A 20641-nucleotide genomic window follows, 5' to 3' on the forward strand; every position below is an offset into this window, starting at 1 on the left:
ACAAACCCCAGCTTTCATTTATATGTCCACTTGCCTACTTCATTAAGCATTTACATTTTCATTATTGATAAATGCATACTGTATAGGTAAGCTACTTGACCAGTAAGAAAAGATATAGCAAAGAGCACATGTTAGAAATGTTATGATCTATGAGTTATTCATAATGACAAAATCATCAAAGGTTGCTTTCACCTTACACAACAGCGAACTTGACCTGGGCTGACCTCTGGTGATTCTGCTGTACTGGGGAGTGCTGGATGCTGGTGCACAATAAAGTACCTCTGCATAATCTCTAGCTTATTTTGGGTGGAGGGAGTACAGGGGTGGTTTTGGAAGGAGCCATCTCTTAACCAAGGACTGATTTGCTCTTGTTTTTCGAAAGTGGCTTGTTTGCAACTCTGAGAAGCATCTTTACACCAAGGACTACACAGACCCTACATGATCTACTCGACTATTTCCCACTTCCTTCATCCCATAAGTTAGGCCCTTGGAGACACTGGCCTTACAATCTCCCCCACATGAAGTGAAATGGGTAGCGAGTGTGCTTCTCCAGAGTCAGTTTTGAGAGAGTCTGGAAATGCTGTGTAATGTATCTTAAGTATTTTTTTTTTCCAGTATCTTGATATTGGTTTGTCGAAGTCTCTGGCCTTGGCTATGAAATTCTTTGGTTTGTGTCTTGCAAAGACCCCCTCTTATTACGGTAGACGATAACTGGTAACTGGATATGAAACAAATACCGCTTTGTTGATTCTCAAATCACATTCAGCAGTAAATCGGTAGACCGTATCAAAACATATGCCTAGGAGACCCATTGTTATAAATAACACTGATCACTTTGCTGAGAACAGTGAGGGGGATAAAGCAATTGTACAGGACAATATTCCAGACCATAATAAAGTGAGAAACAGCAGGTGATTCCGAAAAGAACAAAACTGCTGATGATATGCCACAAGTCCAGATCAAAGGTCGTATGGCACACTGGTGAGCAACAGAATGATGCTTGAACTTTACGGCAATTAAATTACGCTTATGTTTTTCCATGCAACAGGTAAAATTAAAAATGCCACTGACATGTAAGTTCGACTGTATAATGTGTGTATGAATATTCTAGCATGTGTGTGTATGTATGTGTGTGTGTGTTTGAAGGGCTTACTGTTGTGCTTTCATATTCATTAAAATATACAGTAGACTTATCTTAGTCATTTTTTTTAAGAACATTGTGACTAGAATAAATCTGGCAACTAGCAACAATGTCAAGAGATACAAAATCTGGGAGATTATGATAAAATGCCAACAAATAGTCAGGCATTCAAAACATCCCACAGTAACAGAGGGGAAATCCACACATAAGTATGACAGTACGAGTGCGTTTAACAGATAAAGGTTATGAATCCCATCCTATGAACTAAAGCAGTAAGGTCACAAAATCCTTTCCATTTTTTTGATTGTCAACATGTGAGCAGGCTTCGTAACAACAATTTTGTGCCTCTGTTGACCTAAGCAGTGAATTATGTACCTCCTGATTATGCGACCATGGTGGTCGTCACTTGACTTGAAAGGGACATGAGGCTTGGTTAAAACAGAGAAAGAAAATTATCCTTTGGGACCCATAATTCGCTCTTTAGGCTCCGCCTCGTATAAATCTTTCAAAATATATTACAAAACTGTTATCGTCATTGTTAGGAAGTAGTATATCAGGTTCATATTTGATTTTGGTTGATATAACAAAAAAATTGAAGGGCATCACAATTAACCTCAATCCCCAAACAGTAAGTTCTGATCTTTCTTCTCTATGTACAAAAGTGCCTACTGAATCAGCATGAGAATATCTAAAAAACGAATTACCCGGATTAGATTTACCACTAACAGACAGTCAAATTTTTAAATGAATTAAATTGTGTATTTGTGACATACAAAATTCTCCTCTTGTTTAGTCACAAGGGGTTAGGTGTTAGAATTATGCACAGGTCCACCTCACTATTAAGACAAGGTTAGGTGTTAGAATTATACAGGTCCACCTCACTATTAAGACAAAATAAACTTTCATATACAAAAGGTGCTGTATTTAGTTGCTTTCTGTACCAGCGGGTGTTTACTGATTTCGGGGAGGACAAACTTGTGCTCTTAGAGAAGTAGAGTATCAGTCAGTGGCTTTTCTCTTGGTAGGGCAAGGCTGGCCCACCAGGTTGCTCCAAATTTAAAGGCTCATACACAGGCTGAATATAAACAATCAACTCTGTTGTTGAGTTCTGATCTGTTTTAACATGGCCTGCAGACCACACAGTGCCTACAAGTGATCTGTTGCACATGAGGCTGAAGACCACATGGTGGCCACACAAGTGAGAGGCTGCTGAACTTGTATTCAACAGCAGAGCTGGGAAACTTACAAGGCTGTAGACAAAGCATTTGGCACAGTTGAAATAGCAAATGATAAAACTTTCACCCTGAATATTGAAGCCCTTCTCTCCCTGTATAAATTCCATTATCTGTCCATAAAATGCTGTCTTCCTTTTCTTTCTTTCAAACACTTTACAACTACACAAACACAAACACACACAAGCTTCAATATTTCTTACCTTAACCGTGCTTCTCACTCCAGGTATTATGTGTGAACAATTCATCTCATCAGCTTCAAACTTTTGCTACTTCATTGTGTTTGTTACAAAACTCAGCTGACATCTTATGAGTGTTAGTACTGCAACAGAAGGAAAAATTAAATACTAAATCTTAGGATACATCAGAAAAGGCAAATGAGCATTCCATTCAGGAAAAAACTAATGGTGAGACACTAATTAAAATAATCATTGCACATTTTAATAATGTTGGAGTGAATAAAACATTTTTAAACTAAATAATACTGTGATTAAAGACAAAAACACCAAACAACAAAGAATAAGATATGCCAAGAAGAGCCCTAATACCAAAATAATAAAATAAACAACCTCAATTTCAGCTAAGGGCTAATTTCTCTACAACAAACTCTCCACCTAGGTTTATGAAGTACCTGTACATTTTAAAACCCATAACTTTAAACATTGACAGGCAATTTCACGATGCATCTTATTCAACTACAGGATACCATGTTTTTATCAAAAGCTTCATCACCAGTTCACAAACTGAGTTTTCTTTAATGTTGCCAACCTGGCCTGGTACAGCAGCATCACTCTAACAAGTGTCACTTGCAATGTCCAATACAGTATCACAAAACTCAAGACTATACTGAGGAGGCCTGTGATGTCATCAAGTTAACACTTAGTACAGCCCACTCTAATACCAAGGAAACCAAAATAGCCAGGGAACAATATGTTACTTGATTGGAACAACTGAAACCTCTTTTAATACACAGTTAGACATTAACTAACCTTCCACAAAAGTAGCAGTCACAGTATAATCAGTCAGCCAGGATTTCCAGAAGTCATTAAATTGCTAATAGTCCAAAACGTTTCATATGTGCATATGCTTACTAGAAATACATGGAAGCTTTATCTTTCAGATTCCACCAATATTTCCCATCAGAAAATGGTGGAGTCAAAGGGTTACAGATATTGATTTCATCACTGACAAATGTTAAAGATTAAATTTGATGCAGGATTCAGCTTCACTGAGAGTAGTTTCAAATTCTTTTCTTGACAAACAATTACAGTCCTCACCCTTGTCCCCTTTTGCCTGCCTACATGGGCGACAGACATGCTTGTGCACTAAAAATATCTAATTATAGAAAAGATGGAACACAACAACAAATATGACTTCTCCCTTGAAGCCAGTTGACCTAAAGGCACAGAAGTTAAAAACATAGAATTGTGAGGCTAAAAGAGTAGCTAATGCATCATCTCTGCTGCACCACTTCAGGAACTTCCCCAACTACCAAGCACTGCAATACATCCGCCACTGTTAGTTCACTCACTTCACTCATAAAACCATCAAATTAAGACATAAATACACTAAAGATATTATTTCCAACAAAAATAATCAGTACAACTAAGAAAATATACAGAATCAAAAAAATCCAATTAACATGTATACTCATACATTAATTGATCTGGTGTATGGTGCGATCCTCAAAGTTTAATCCCAAAACATGATTTCATCACATATCTCATGTATTGGGTGAGCTGCATTTGTGTTAGATTACACTACATTATGCTTAATGTGCGAGTTTCATTTTCGGTAAATTATACTATGCAAGGCCTTCTATGACTGTCTCAGTTTGGGAAGATTCCATTGATAATGCATATTACATCCAAGTTAGCCACTGATTAGAAGAAAATGTTTGGTAGGCTTAATGCAAATCATCCTACATTCATCCAGGCTTACCAAACTTGTGGCTTGTCTAATAATTCATTATTGATTCTTATAATTACCAACCACTTACTATTTCATGCAAAACACCAGCATAAATAGCATCAAGTACCAACATAACGCAGTTGTATCAAGAAACAGCTGTTTGCCAATGTTTATTAAGAGCTGCATTATATTTGTCTTAGTAAAACTGCAAATTCTAAATTGTGACTTTCATATGTAATAAGAAAGTAAATGTTTACTCATTCACACAGTGAAAAAGATCTTGAGAAGGCACACCAATAAAATTAATATTTTGGAGTAATTGAAAGCAATGTCCAAAATTGGCAAAATCACAAGTTTACTTTTTTTTAAATTTGCTGCATTTATAAATAAATAGGAGCTGCATTTGATAACCTTGCTTTGTTAATTTACAAAAAATGTACCTCTGAATCATGTTTCATTTAGCTGGCAACTAGTGGAAGTAATGACGTTGGTAGTACTTAGTCAGCTATCATTTGGTAGCAAGCTGGAAATGATTTCGATAGAACTCAATCAGCAGATAATTAATTTTCAGCGTGTAAACATGACCAAGGTGCATGACTGCAATGCTCGCATTTTATAATTCGTCAATATGACTTTACATGCAATACAGTTGGGTACAGCAAGTAAACAGTTTTGTTAAAATTATCATTATTTTAAATTCAACTGTACTATCAGACATTTGCAAATGAATATCTCACTCTCACTTTGATGTTCGGCCTGACACTCGGGCAGTAGCTGGGGGATAATACATGCTAGGGGTATGCCTTGGATTTTGGCCAATGTCAGCCCCCGGAGCGCAGTTTATGCATACAGCTAACATAGTAGGACTCAGGTGATATTTAAGCAGGAGGTGTCACATACTAGGTGAATCGCACACTATGAATATGGGTAAGGCCTCTATATTCATATTGGAGTTTTCTTAAGACTATATTTAATAGTGATACCATACATTCCCACTAATCTACCCCTTGTGGAGACTGAGTCACTGAACTTCCATTGAGTGGGTGAACCAAAATATTCCTGAATTTTACCTATAACATAAAGGTTAATAAGACAGTGTTATGAAGTACTGTATATTACTTATTAATTTCATATAATATTTGCAGACCGTATATTTATTAGTTTCATAATTAATTTATTTTCTTTCTATTTTATAGGCAATGCTGTATTAGGAATCAAATGAAGCCTTGATGCTCTGAGGTTTCTGGCTATCATCCACCAAGCTTTACCTGACACACCACCACGAACTGTACTGTATTCTCAAACCCACTTGATTTGAAGGTTAACAAGAAACTACCACTGACAAGCTGACAAATGGAATCATTGGCACTGCACCCTTCTCAGTTGCACTGATGCTCTTATAGCTGCCACTCCTGATCACCCACCTAATATGCTTTGCATTCTAATTAACTATGTATCTTGAAAGTCTACTCTCTCATAAGTGACTGCCATTTGAAGAGGCCATCAATATTCTAAAATCTGCTTATGTCAATCCACCAACAATCTTTGCCAACATGTACTAGCTACTACTGTGCAAAACACCAAGCAGTAAAAAGCACAAATCAGTTCCTCCAATCACTGAAACATTTGCAAAAATTATCAATTTAACGTTTTTATTAAAGTATCGGCTATGATCCTCATGCTAGGATTATAGGATGCTGATTCTGAAGGGCTGTCCAATGCCTTTTATGTCAACTCTGAGCTTTCAAGCAGACACTGATGTATATCATGAGAGGCTAACCGTGTGATGAAAGCATCATAAATGGCATAGTCAGTATGCTGGTATGCAGTGACTTCTTTAAAAGTATTCGAACCTGCCTCAAAGAACAAGTTGGGAAATGAGCCAGTTTTGTGGATGAGGAAGTGATCCAAGACAGAAGTGCTACGCTAGAAATCTACTATGCAGAGGAAGGATCAATTTTCTAATGAGTGCTGCAACTATGGTAGAGGAAACCAGTTAGTAATATAAGCTCTACCTTCATTACTGCATCCTCACATGGTTCTTATCATCTCAGTACTCAATGGTGATTGCAGAAGTAAACAAAATAATAATGCAGAACTTTCTGCAATGATAGACAATGGAAGCACTCACAAATTTATCAGTAAGATCTTACTAGATTCCTGGATCTCAAATCCTATCATGAGAAATGGCTAACTTGGCATCTTCCTGATTATTAAGTTACCCTTGTGGGCATTGCTTCACTGATAGTCAATGGATATACCTATTGCAAATTTCTCTTGTCAGTTCTGCTGGATCTGTGCACCCTCCTCATTCTCAATCAGGAATTCATAAAACTGCACAAAATCTGTGGAATTCTGGAGATGCTCATCACTGCAAGTTGGTAATTTAGCCTACATGAAATTGAACTTCCTACTCTCTTTGCAAATTTGTTCACCAACCATTGTCCTATTACCTAAAGGTCGAAATCACTCACCATCTGACAAAATATTCATTCAGGCAAAAATGCAGAAACTACTTAAGGAAAGCATAATTGGAAAGTCTAACTCACCTTGACAAGCTCAAGTTTTGCTAACTCTCAATGAATGACATAAATGATGTATGGTACTAGATTATTCTGCTGCTATCAACTGCTTCACATACCTGGATGCATCTCCCATGTCAAAAATACTTCATTTCATATGTAAAATCTCCAAATACAGGCTTTTCTCTAAATTGGATCTAGGCTTTAATTACTATCAGTGCCCAATACATGCAGATGAGAAGTAGTTCACTTTATTTGAAGCCAATAGTGAGCTGTATCACATGTACAAAGACGACATAACCATTGGAGAACAAAACCAACTTGAATGCCTTCAGTGATATTGTGAGCTGTCTTAACTTGTGAATCAACGAGGCCAGTTGCAAGTACAATGTCACTAAATTAAATGTCAAAGGATACCAAATCAAGAATGGAACAGTCAGACCAGATCCTGTGCAACTGACAACCTTGAAGGATCTTCCCGTACCAACATGCAGGAAGTCTCTCACATAGACTCTCGGCTTTTACTTATCGTGGACTGAGAACTTTTCATCGAGAATCTCTCCTCTGCTGGGCATCACCTCATTCCCAATGGCAAGGAATCAGAAGAAAGGTTTCATGCCTGAAGGAAGAGATCTACCATGCACCCAAGGCTATCACTGATGATAACGCTCCTTTCAAAGTTGAAACTGATGCCTCAAGTACAGCTCTTGCAGCTGTTCTGTCACAAAATGGGTATCCTGTTGCATTCTTCTCTCAGACATTATCTCCATTTTCATTCAGCAATGGAGCAAGACACTGCTGCTGTTACAGACGCTGTTTCAAAGTGGCGAGAATTCCTCCTTGGACAGGAATGTACCATTGTGACCCATCAGCAAGCTGTAACATTATGTTCAACACCCCAATCACGTCAAGAATGATTGCTCTTAAGATGATGCCTCCAGCTGTCTAACTGCTGTTAAGAAATCGTGTAAAGACTAGGTTCAGTGAAGTCATCAGCAGATGCTCTGTCACACTCAGTCTTAGTCAAATACTGTCACTGATAGATATCCATGTAGCTTTCTGTCATCCTGATGTCATTACACTGGGCCACTTTATTTGGCAAAAGAACTTGCAATTCTCTAAGGATGATGTCAAAAGAATCAGCACTGAATGTCAAGTCTGTGCAAAACTGAAGCTGAGGCTCACAAGCCAGTTCCTGGCTGACTAATCCATTTCTGTATGCATTTTGAACTACGGTACTATCGATGGATTTTGTTGGACCAAAGCCTTGTGTGAATGCCAAAAAATTCCTTAGTCATAACTGATGAGTATTCCCAGTATCCATTTGTTGGTCCTTGCCCAGATGCCTTAGCAGAGTCAGTCATCAAACGTTTTCAAAATTTATTTTCATTATTTGGCCATCCTGATTCGACAAAGTTATCAAGAAATTTAATTCATGGTGCTGGAACTCTGGAACTATTGTATGGCACCAAAGGTCTGATCATACATTCCACTCATTGCCCAAAAAGTAGTGGAAAGCGTGAGATGGAAAATGGAATCATATGGCGTGCTGCTCGTTTGGTACATCGGTCTTGTGGACTATATGATTGCCTCACCACAGGCAGACTGTCCTTGATGTTGCTCTACATTCAGTCCACTAACTTCTCTGGATATCAAATAATTCTACATCAAATGAGTAACTCTTCAACTTTCCCAACAGCTCTGGAAGGGGATACATATTGCCTGGGTGTATTGGGAGGCCAACACTATTAAAGGAGTCTGTCTGTCACTCAAAGTCTAATCCACTGGTTAAACCAGTTGAAATGCTATCTGCAGCTCCCAACTTTGCAAAACTTCGTTACTCTGATGGAGGAAAACCCTCTGTAACAACAATCCAGTACCTTCAGCTGGTTTACCATGCTGCAAATTTACAGTAAATGAATCTCCCTGTAAATTTTGTTTCATTTCAAAGGAAAAAACTTCATGTTGTGGAAATATTATTTTATGGTTTAGTATTGTTTTTATCTGGAATTACATGTGTGAGGGTAGGGTACCACAATCTTTTCAGTGCCCAGGACCTCTAAAGGTCTTAACACTTCAACATCCATTCACACATTATCTGATCAAACTTACAGGTCAATAGCCATGTCAAATTTAACACGGCTATTATCGCAGGGGCAGACATAAACAAGAGTAACATTCAAGCATTTTTCTGTTGCTTGCCTGCATGACCACACAGCCTTTGACCTGACCTTGTGGCAAGTCATCAGCAGTTTGGCTCCTTTGGGAGTCCACTGCTGTTTCTCCTTTTATTTAGTGTGGACATTGTCATTTGCTGATACTTTATCTTCCTCTCTCTTCTCAGCAAAGTGCTTTCACCAAAAAAAAGTGCTAAGTACATACAATATCCCCATACAAAAATTTTGTTTCTCATAATGTGCAGTTCTGATGCATCAAAAAAATGCTAAAATAACATTCGGTCTCCCAGGTACATTTTGATGTGCTTCATCTATTTACACCCGAGTATGATTTACAGCTAAATCAATAAATTGTGATTTGTTTCCCAACCACTTATTGTCTATCGGTATATTATAAAGTCTTTGTGGCAGAGAAGCCCAAGAGCTTAAAATCCAATGCCAAAGACTTCGATAAACTGCTGTTGAAAGCTAGCAATAGAGGAAAAATGTTACTTATTGTTTTATTGACTCTTCAGACTGACTCTGGAGAAATGCACTGCCACCCAATTAATTAACCTGGGGTAGCTAGAGGTGCCAGTGTCTCCAGGAGTAACTCTAGAGATGACTGAAGGAAGGAAGGAGTAATGGTCGAGTGGACTTTGTCGAGCCTGTGCAATATATGGTTTTAAGATGCTTCTTAGGGTTGCAAACAAGAGCAAGATGAAGTCCTTGGTTAAGAGATAGCTCCTCCCTAGACTACCCCTGGCCATCCCTGCCTGCTCCCCACACTCAAAAAATCTGGAGATTACGCACTGGTGGTTCCTGATGCAACAGCAACCAGGACTCCTCAGGCTAGCAGAACCACCAGTGGTCAGCTCAGGTCAAGTTAGTTGTTGTATAAGAAGAAAGAAACCTTGATGATTTTGTCATTATGAATAACAGACATGGAATGTGACATTTATAAAATCTGCTGCATGTTTGCTACCTTTTTCTTATTGGTACAGTAGCTTACATATCTGCATTTATCTATAAAGAAAATGCTAAATTCAAGTCTTGAACGAAGCAAATGGTGTAGAAAACAAGATGAATGCTAAGGAGAAGGCCAAGAAGGCCAGAAAACATGTAAATGAAAGCTGGGGTCTGAGGAAATTAAAAAAAAAAAAAGTTTCTGATTACAGCCAAATTCAACATCCTCCTCCTTACAGTTGCTCAGTTTGTTAAGCACTTCATCCTGCCTGTTATCTGTTCAACTTCAAATGACTGACAAAACAGCTGTTAAACCAGTCATTACTAAATTCTTTTCCTGATACTAGCAACAACTTCACAAATCCTCATCATCTTGGAGGCTAAAAAGTTAAGTTGCACAATTCTGAAAGGTCCTCTTTCTAAACTTTGAAGCTTTTCTGGATCTTAAAGCCTATTTCTTCCAAAATACGGTTTCTTATTTTAGATTTATGCTGGTAGAGTTACAAACTATTTCCTGGTGGAGTGGATAATGTGGAAATGCTGTGAAACCTTTAACAATACTGATTTCTTACTTCAAGGAGTCTTACAATTAGTGTGGGTTTCTGCTTGCAGAGTTATCAAACATTCATGAGCAAAGATCGCTTGGAGTTAGCTAGACTCTGAAGGCTGTCTGATACATCTTTACAGAATGCAAGAGAATCATATGACTAATTAAAATTTATGCTCTTTACTTAATAACTTTATTTAAAAAATAACTTAGAATACACAAGCTCTGTTTATAATCAAAAGAGTGCACAAGTCTTTATAATGAAGAGACACCTAGGTAGACCTAAAATCAGTTTACTTCAATCCAAACGGATTCATTCAGAAGATACATGTGAACATATACAAGAAAAGCTGAGGGGATATAGATTTATCTTTTAAATTGTGAGAATCTTATCCAGAGAATTTCTCCAAATAAGGCAAAGGAACTGAGGAAGACACCGGAGAGGTATGTTAGAAATACTCCCATCATGTGTCCCAACCGAAGGATCGTTTTCCCCATGGCCTGAAAAGATAAGAGAAGCTTGGATCATCAAACAATCATGCTAGTAGGACCACTTTGGAAGTAAATATCACTTCCAAGTAGATTTGTAGCTTTTCAAGGATTGTTAGAAGATAATACAAGGGTGGGGGAAGAGAAAGTGATTTTGAACTAAGCACGTAAATGGGACTTTATTATACAGTATTCAAGTGTGCACTGTTCAATACTGTGTAAACATAAAAGCAAGTACCTGTAGGATAACCATAGGATATCATGTAATATTAAATTTGCATGTACTGTATGCAAACATATGTATATAGCCTATACCTTTTGAGCACAGTCTTTCATTTATGCAAGTTTCACTGAAGGTTAATGCACATGTGGCATGTACTACTTTCAGGCAATAGTTCTCTTAATCTAAACTGTAGAGGTGTAGAGGCATAAAATTTTGTTTATGATCTTAGCCAACACCTTGCCACAAGAGGAAACTGTCCAGAATCATACATAAGGTCTGTCACTGGTGCCTATGCTAGAAGGGCCTTATCTCTGCAGCACCTGGAGAGCTGTCCATGCAGAAGTTGGATGTGTGAGGCATATACTGACAAATAATTGCCACCAAAGTGATGCAGCAGGGGAGGTGATGAAGAAGAAAACGGAGGAGTTCCACATGAATACGAGAGAAAGCAACACAATAGCAATCATGGCCTACAGAAAGGAAGCAGATACCCTTCAGGATTATCTCAAATTGGGAAACACCGAGAGCACCTTTTGAAAAAGTATTGCTAACAGTCTTCAACCGGCCCAATTTAATCTGGTGGCTGCCCTTCTGATGAGGAACAGCACTCCCCCTAGGGGGTCCAAGGATTCCAAGACCAATGTGGTTTGAAAATTAGAATGTTCAGAGGAAGTATGTGAGCCTCTTCATATAACCTGTGTCAGGTACACAATGATTACCTTGAGGAAATGGCTTTAAGCCCCAGAGAACAGTGGGGTCATACTCCAGCATTTTGTAGATGCACTCAACTAGCGAGACTAACTAACATTTGATGTATCCAACTTACCATCTCATATTCTGTTGTTTGCACTTGTCTATTTTCGTTCTCTTTCATCTCTTTCCTAGTTTTCACCACATACAGAGCCATGACCTCACTCATCCAGTGTTTAATGATCCCAGCTTCATTTAGCCTGTTCAGCAGTTTGGCGAGGCGAGGGCGAAATGGGGCACCTTTTCTGAAAAAAAGAAATATGATAGTGAAAAATTTCAAAGTAACTATGTAATCTTAAAGATATGTAACAAAAGTTTGCGTGAAGAGAAAATTTTTATATAAAATTTGCAATACAAAAATACAGATTAGTAGACTATCCAGTTCTGTGATGGCTGGTGAAATGATTTAGAAATGAGGGGAGAAGCAAAAATGATAACTGGCCGAATTGAATCCGTGACTTTATATAACAATACCCAGCATAAGACGGAAGGGTAAAATTCAAGGCCTTCACAAGCAATTGGCAACGAATTAACGACAAGTAGTTTGTATCCATAACCCAAGACAATGCAAAGGGGATACTTTGACTGAATTTGACTATTGTACAACGTACGATCTAAGCGTAAATCTGTTGTGAGCAATGATGGACATTTCCAATGGAATTCTTAATAGGAGCTGTAATGAGTGAAAGCTATATGCTGGCATTAGGCCTGCATAATCTAACAACAACAACAACAACAGTGCATTGTGATTTACAATTTAAATATTGTCAAGAAAGGTAGTTGTGAACTAGTCATTTATGTACCTGAACGTCCATCCAACATCAGAGGCTATTGCATAGCTCTGTTTACTCAGATGGAAAGGTGTCTGGTGGAAGGCATCTGTATATTTTGACTCTATTATTGCAGAAATCCGACTTCTCATTGTCAGCAACGAGTACCCTCCTCTGAGAACTTTCTCAAGACCTTCATGAACATCGATGGCCTGGGATACACAAGAACAGGGCAATGAGGAACTGATGAGGCAAGTAGAATCAGGGAAGAGGCAACTGGAAATTGATTATAAATTTGAAATAAAGAAAAATCACGTGGGATGCAATCTGAAAAGAATGTTAGTTTTGCCTTGACTGAAAGATCATCTTATGGTGTTGGGTATCGCAGTAAGTTCTCATGGCGATTCAGTGTAAAGAAAGCTGGGGCACTTACTTCACCAACAGAGAACTAAAAAGAGGAAGTAAAATAAGCTATTACACACAAAGCTGTACAATAATAACCTAATTGTTTCAGTCAAAATTATACTCAAAGTTGTAGAGACCACAGTTTCAGATTTCTAGACTCTCATCAAATTATGGACATAAAACAATCCTACATCATTTGCTATTTACATAAAAAATAAAATTATGATTTAAGTAATTTAAAAGCATTAGTGTGCAATCTCCAAGAGCTTATTTAACATTTGCCGATTTTAATGCCCATAACGCTATTTGGGATTGCAATCGTGCATCAGCAGATCTTCCACGAAGAGTATTGGAACAGATCATGAACTCAAATAATGTACTGTCTCAGTGACAGCGGAACACATACATTTTCTCAAAAATACACAGGAATTTTATCATTAGTGGGTGTCAGTCTTTGTTCATCCAACAGTGGTTAGATTTGAATAGGACATATGCAACGACCTATATACTAGTGATTACTTTCCAGTTTTATTCTCACTTTTACAATACAGTCCCATTAAACATATCCCTGACTACACATCCATAAAGCTGACTGGGAAATATACCACTCGCAAACGCAACAAATCCCTCTGTTTGAATGTCTATGAGATCTCAGCAAAACTAAACATTTAATTACAAATTTACCATAAATTCCGCAGATAAAGTCATCCCACATTCTACAACACATCCTAATCAACATCAAGTGCCTTGGTGGTCTGATACTTTTTCAGAACAAAAACACTCAACTGGAAGATCAGACAATCTAAGCAAAAGATTCAATGAAACTGATAAATCACACCTTTTAAAAAAAAGCAAACTTACTAAAAATAACGAAAATGTTCATGATAAAATTAATTATTTGGATACTTGCCTACTGTTAAAGTTAGCTTATACCTTCACCATTAGGTGCAACAGGCGTTTAAAAAAAAAAAACAAGATAACGCTTGGCTAACCTGCTAGAACTGTCTCTGCAATAACCTGTTTCCCACCAGGTGGCGTTGGAATGTTTACATTCTTATAAGAATCCTTCATGATCACCCACTAAGATGTGGGGAGGCTGGGTGGGTTTCCACTTTCACAGTAGGTGAGTATCCAAATAATTAATTTTATCATGAAAATTTTCATTATTTGTAATGAATACCTACTGTTAAAGTTTGCCGACCGCCACACTGAATGAGGATGGTGGGTTAGTGCAGTCAAAGAGGCAATGTTCAGCCAAGCGAACTAAAAGCTTTTTAATGGGGATAAAAAAGTTTCTCCAACAATCCTGCCTGATGTGTCGGGATGTTGGAACCACAACGCAGTGTAAGGCACTGGAGCTTTTCAATCCTCCCTAAACACCTTGTCGACATTAAAAGTGGTGTAACAACTTCAGCTCTTCATCATGACTTAGTAAAGTGTGTAGTGCAGTAGAAATACAAGTAAGTAATTCACCAACAGAAAAAATTATTGATCAAAGAGATTTATTTATAAACAATCACTAAACACTTTTTCCTATTAGAGCCAGTAGAGTGTTTGAGCCAATAAATATTGATGTAAATATTCTTCAAAATTAGAACATCATAAACAAATTGCGATACAGTACTTTATGCACTGATGGATCCAAGTCTTCGCCAGGCATGGGATTTGTAGGCAAATCACCCAACAAACGTATCAATTTTCCTTGCCTAACAATGCTCCAGTTTTCACAGCACAATTATATGAGGATCAGCCGCTGAAATTATCAAAGCTATACCGCTGTAGAAATTTGTAATTTTTAACAATTTTAGGAATGCTGTAGACAACCTTCAAAATTATAATCTAAAAAACATCCTTGCACAAATTATACGAGGATGGCAAAAATGTAGAAATATGATGGCTTCCTTTCTCATGAGGAAATGATGAAGTCAATAAAGCAGCCAAAGCTGCAACTGCTATGGCAAGATCACAAACAGATATTGCTATTAATGATTACATAACATCTCTAAAACATATTATAATCAGAAAATGCTAAAATATATAAATAATGAATCTGAGAGTAATACTGTAAATTGCAAGTTTTTAGAAAATGTATGCGTTCCGCTGTCACTGAGACTACATTATTTGAGTTCATGACCTGTTCCAATACTCTTCGTGGAAGATCTGCTGATGTACGATTGCAATCCAAATAGCGTTATGGGCATTAAAATCGGCAAATGTTAAATAAGCTCTTGGAGATTGCACACTAATGCAAGCCTAATGGATATTTGATGAATAGCCCATATGATCCTATCCCTATACAGTATGAACAGACTGTACAGTAACACTACAGTTAAAACATATTTTGTGTGAATATTCAAAATATAACTAACAACAAATGTCAAGTTTTGGAAACAAATCAGCTAAAGAAATTTTGTTAGATTCTTCATCATTTCCAGTTAAACCAATTATAAAATATTTAAAGATCTACAATTTTAAAAATCAAATTAAAACTGTGTCATTTGAAAAGACAAATCCTTCGAGCTAAATAAATAAATTAGATCAGTGGTCTGATGAAACTAAAGTACAGTAGTTAATAATAAATTTACAACTCTCCTAAATTGTGTTGACATAACTGTAACTCACCCTTGAATGCTTGTAAACATACTGAACAATTTGTGTTTCACTCTTTTGGAAATACTCTAAAGCAACGCCATAAAAAAGGGACTGGTCACATTCCCACTTCCAGCTGGGTCGACTAATCATGTCTTGATAACTATCAATAGGCTTTGCCTTCTCCTGCACGGACAGATGAGCAACGAGCGAAGATCTGTAACCAACTGAAATCAGCAGGCAGGTGAGGAGCCAACATCCCACCAACATCTGAGGGAAGAAGAAATGACAGCAGTCTGACATGGGCATTTAATATGGTTCTATTTTATAGAAGCTTACATTTTTCTTGAATACATGGACCACTTGGAGAAGAATACAATTAAATCCAGGGAAACAATGCTATCAGAAAACTCACCCGTCCCGTGGAGTTAACTGGAGGACGAGCAGGGGGATCTTCTAGCATCACGGCCCAGCTGTAAAAAATTGCCTTGTTCACTAGCATCGGTTTATCTTTCAGAGTGAGAGCTCGCACCCTTTGCAGAGCCCAAAGTGACAATCCCCAAACAATGATGCTTGCCATGACAATGATCCAGACACTGCCTGAAACCCAAGATTTATTGTTGCATTTAAATCCAACACCATAACAGAATTAGGGAGTTAAAATTGCTATTATTATTGCTAATAAAAAGTGATCATGCATAAAGTGAATTCTGAACACCTATGCCACATAAGTAAGAGAAGGTTCTGCTGGCTAGGCCATTTTAAAAGGATGGGTGAAACATCCAGTTCTTAGGAAAGTATTGTATGAAGAAATACGAAGAGGAAAGAAATGATTAGAAAACCTTTCAGCTAATCCTAATTAGACTGAAGTGTGATATGAATCGATGCAAGATGACCGATTTGGAAGAGAATGGCCAAGATCCAAGTCTCCGGAGGCAGAGGATCAGAGAAGGTTTATTGAGCTACTGTACAATGTTCATTTTTACCTGAATCATAGTTCTAATGATGTAACTGAAGATGATAATGAGTTTCCAGAAAATATGTCAAAATTCATACTAATTTTATCATAAATACATTTTTTAATGTTACATTAATTTTTGGCAGAATTATATACAAGTAATCCTTCAATTATCTGGATTAATAGAGCCAAGGAACTGTCAGATAACGAAGAAATCCGGATAATGGGGAGTAAAAAAATCCTACGGGTGTGCAAGGGGATCTCCATACCCTACCTCACCTAACCTTGTCAATACCACATGGCTGTAAACAATCATTATGCTTACAAACGGCAAACATCACAATTTAAACTGACAACTTTATGCCAAGAGCAATTATCTACCTTACTTTCCCATATTTGTAACAAAATAAACTCCTTAAATACGTACACTTAAGAACAAAAAAGCAACCCCTTCTTCTCTCTGATGTGACACACAGTACAGAATGCTACACACGTTTTTCATTTACCCCAAGCACTGTAAAATGTATTGTATTGGCTACAAAAAGTAAACCCCTTTTTCTCTCATATGCAACACAGTACAATAGTTTACAAAAACAATTTTATCATTTTCCCGAAAATACATCGTACCCAGAAAAAAGTCAACCCGTTCTTTTTCTCTCGTGTTCCTGTGTGTTTCTTAGTGCAGTATTGTATCACATGTCTTTTTATGTTTTGTTTGATCTACTTTACAGTATTTCATTAGGTGACTCTAAGTATGATTAGCACACATCATAAAAAGAGAATATTTTACCAGTGCAGATATTTCATTTCTAATTACTGTTAAACCATTTAAAATGCGCATTTGTAAATGTTGGCAAGGCATGTGCTATTTATAATTGAAGGGTAGTGACACCAATCTAACAAACCAGAGAATGAGTGTGAGTGGACGTACATACCTATGCACATAATAATGTTTATATTCTGGTTTGTAAAAATCAAAAAATGAGAAAACATAAGGAAAATATAAATGAGAATACTGCAAAATATAATTAAAAAAGTGAGGAAGTGTGTTACTATATAGGCTTCAATGTAGGCGAAACCTCAGATGTTCTCTCTCTCTCTCTCTCTCTATGTATGCCATCCCTCTTATTTTTCTTCTTTTGCTTTGTTACAGCACAGTAATGTGCATATCCTTTAATAAAATATGGAAAAATCAAGCATAAAACACAAAACAAAACAAGTTCTATCACATGCTTGCATTTATCTTTTTGGTTGTAAAAATTAAAAAATGAGAAAATACAGTAAAAATATAAACGACAATAGCAAACAATATTAATAACAAAGTGAAGTAGTGTGTGTGTGTGTGTGTGTGTTTTACTGTATAGGCTTCAGTGTAAGCGATACCTCGGTTGTTCTCTCTCCCTCTTTCTCTCTATACTGTACATCAGTACTGTACATATCTTTAATAAAATATGAATTACAATATCACAAACATAAAAATATGAAACAAAACAAGCTCTAGCAAGTCAGATGTCTACCTAGCCCTCATCACCCATCCAACACTGCATCCCCAGCCCCCACCCTAGCCAGGAAATTACTCCCCACCTCCCAAAACAACGCTTTCTCTGAGTGAGTTCCTTTATGCAGCTTACTGCTCCTCCTCTCCCATGGCACCCAGCCATCCAACCCACCCCCAACTGCCTTGGGAACTTTTTGCAGCCTCCCCCACCCACCAAAACCCTTTCTCAGTCTGTTTATGAGTGTAAGCAGTGTTACCAACATTTTCCTGAAGCTGTGCAGTACTGCCGATAATTAGAGCAGTTCATAAAAGTTTTTTTAAATTTATATATCATATATTTTTGGGCCTTGTTCCCTGGGCTCCTGATGTGTCTGGAAAATGTCAAGATCCAGATAATGACAATCCAGATTTTTGAGGGATTACTTAATTATACTATTGAAGATGGTAACAGGTTTTGGATGAAAGATTTACACTTCACATACATTTTATTACAGAAAATTCAATTTTTAAAGTTTAAAAATTTTTTCTTATTGTTATTACCACTTAAAACTCTTAGTAGAGTTAAGTCATTAATAAAATTTCTAATGGACTTTCAATGCAATTTCTGGCTTAGTTTGAATCAATACCTGTCATAGTAATATGACTTTGTAAATCTTATTCAGTAAAAACAATACCTTCTCTAATATTATGTCTTTATGGCATTGGCACTATGGTGTATGTTATCATCTTTACATCCTGTAACTCTTGCTACAGAGTGGGAGCCAAATTTTCAATGGCTAAGTAGTGTTAGCTGAGAGTCAGGTTTTTTATGACTTTCAACCTTACCCTCAGCAGAGTCAGGGTCTTTCTCTCAAGCCTAGGTTATATATGTGGGGTTAAAATATATATAAACAAAAAATTTGGGGGGTGGACAGAGCTTGAACCCTTGTAGACAGTTATGCCGCCGAATATTTTCTACGAGGCATCTGAAAAGTCTGGAACAGGAAGAGAGAGAGAGAGAGAGAGAGAGAGAGAGAGAGAGAGAGAGAGAGAGAGAGAGAGAGAGAGAGAGAGAGAGAGAGAGAGAGAGTTACATGATTATTTTATAAAAAAAAAAAAAGTTAATTAAATTGTACATATTCTGCTGAATGTGATTTATCACAAAGTTATATATCAACTTATTGGAGATCTATGTCCTTTGCATTGGCAAAGTGGGTTTACTTTTGAACAAAGTCAGTATACATGATTATTATATATGAGCTCAACTAGACCACTGGGTTCCATTTCCTTATTCTAATAAAAGTAGACTAGAGGTTTTTTCTCAGTGGGAACTGGTGAAAGGTAAAATTAAAATATGACACTGCAAATTGTATTCAGTAAAAATAATGCCTTGTTACTTATAACTAGTAATCAAATTACTGTAATACACTCTATGTGAATGTAACATGTTTGTTTATGTCCTGGCACTCCTGGCCTGGTCATCTTTGGATATACTGGTCTAAAAGTTATGCCTCTAACCCAGAAACGTCCCACCTTCCATAGCTAAGGTAGCCAATTGGTTTGTATTAAATGTTTATGTAAACATCCATTCATTCACACTAGGTGTGTTCACAGTGTGTAATCAGACCTGTTCTGTATAATAATTTTAAAAATTGGAAACACAAAAGTTGAACAGAGTTTAAGGCCATTAGCACTTTAGAGATGTTAAATGCATTGCAAACAGTCTAAAATCAAGAACAACACTGGTTTTGAATGAAGCCTATTCAATATTCTCTTGAAGTACAGCAAATATAAATCAAGTAAGAATAAATATCTCAAAATTTAGAGCACAACTAGAGTCATAATGCCTCAAAATCATTTAAATTTCTATGTTCTCAAAATTTTAACATTATACAGAAAAATGCTGCCAATTATCAACTGTGAGCACGGTGTAAATAAATGGACAGTGACAATAAGATTAAAAGAAAAAGCAGTTAGTTACCGTTGCTATGGTAAAGGGGAGTGGCTCCTGGGTGAGGGGCATGCTTCTAGGTCAATATACTATAGTGTACGGTGACTGTAGGTACCAAGGGGAATGTACCTATGATGGGAGGCAAAAGGTATGCTTCAAAGAACCATTAATGCTGCCTGCAGAACACTGCACAAGGTAAGAGGTATTATCTCACCCAAACACCAGTAAGGATCATTTGCAGAAATGCAAATTACCTTTATTTTACCTGTGAAAGGGAGAATTATAATGAGGTACTGAGGCAATGACCGTGGCTTCAGAGACACGATGACAAAAGGATCAATGGGAGAAAACCTCTCGAAGTCTGAAACTGTCAGTTTCCACGAAGAACCAGCGGACGAGGTGGTGAGGTCAGCTTCCTCTCGCTGAATGACCCCCATTGCACCGCTCCAAGAGCCGTTAGGACTCCTCATGCCGGGTTTCTGGTCCTCAGGTGTACGAACCACATAACTGGAAGGTTAATAAGGTGTTTAAACAGAATAATTTCAATGATTCTT

General features: G+C 37.3%; 1 protein-coding gene across 1 annotated transcript in view; it reads right to left on the reverse strand.

Moving 5' to 3' along the window:
- Window positions 1-2575: 2575 nt before the first annotated feature.
- Window positions 2576-20641, reverse strand: part of LOC136825298 (glutamate receptor ionotropic, kainate glr-3-like) — a 105508-nt gene continuing 87442 nt past the window's right edge. The window contains exons 9-14 of the mRNA XM_067081406.1: window positions 20353-20594; window positions 16117-16301; window positions 15735-15971; window positions 12741-12919; window positions 12014-12182; window positions 2576-2695 (exon numbers count right to left, since the gene is read on the reverse strand). Coding sequence (XP_066937507.1) covers window positions 2690-2695; window positions 12014-12182; window positions 12741-12919; window positions 15735-15971; window positions 16117-16301; window positions 20353-20594 — 1018 coding nt within the window. The 3' untranslated portion in view covers window positions 2576-2689. The remainder of the gene's footprint in view (window positions 2696-12013; window positions 12183-12740; window positions 12920-15734; window positions 15972-16116; window positions 16302-20352; window positions 20595-20641) is intronic.

The sequence above is a fragment of the Macrobrachium rosenbergii genome, chromosome 37, assembly GCF_040412425.1.
Source record: "Macrobrachium rosenbergii isolate ZJJX-2024 chromosome 37, ASM4041242v1, whole genome shotgun sequence".
Classification (NCBI taxonomy): Eukaryota; Metazoa; Arthropoda; class Malacostraca; order Decapoda; family Palaemonidae; genus Macrobrachium; species Macrobrachium rosenbergii.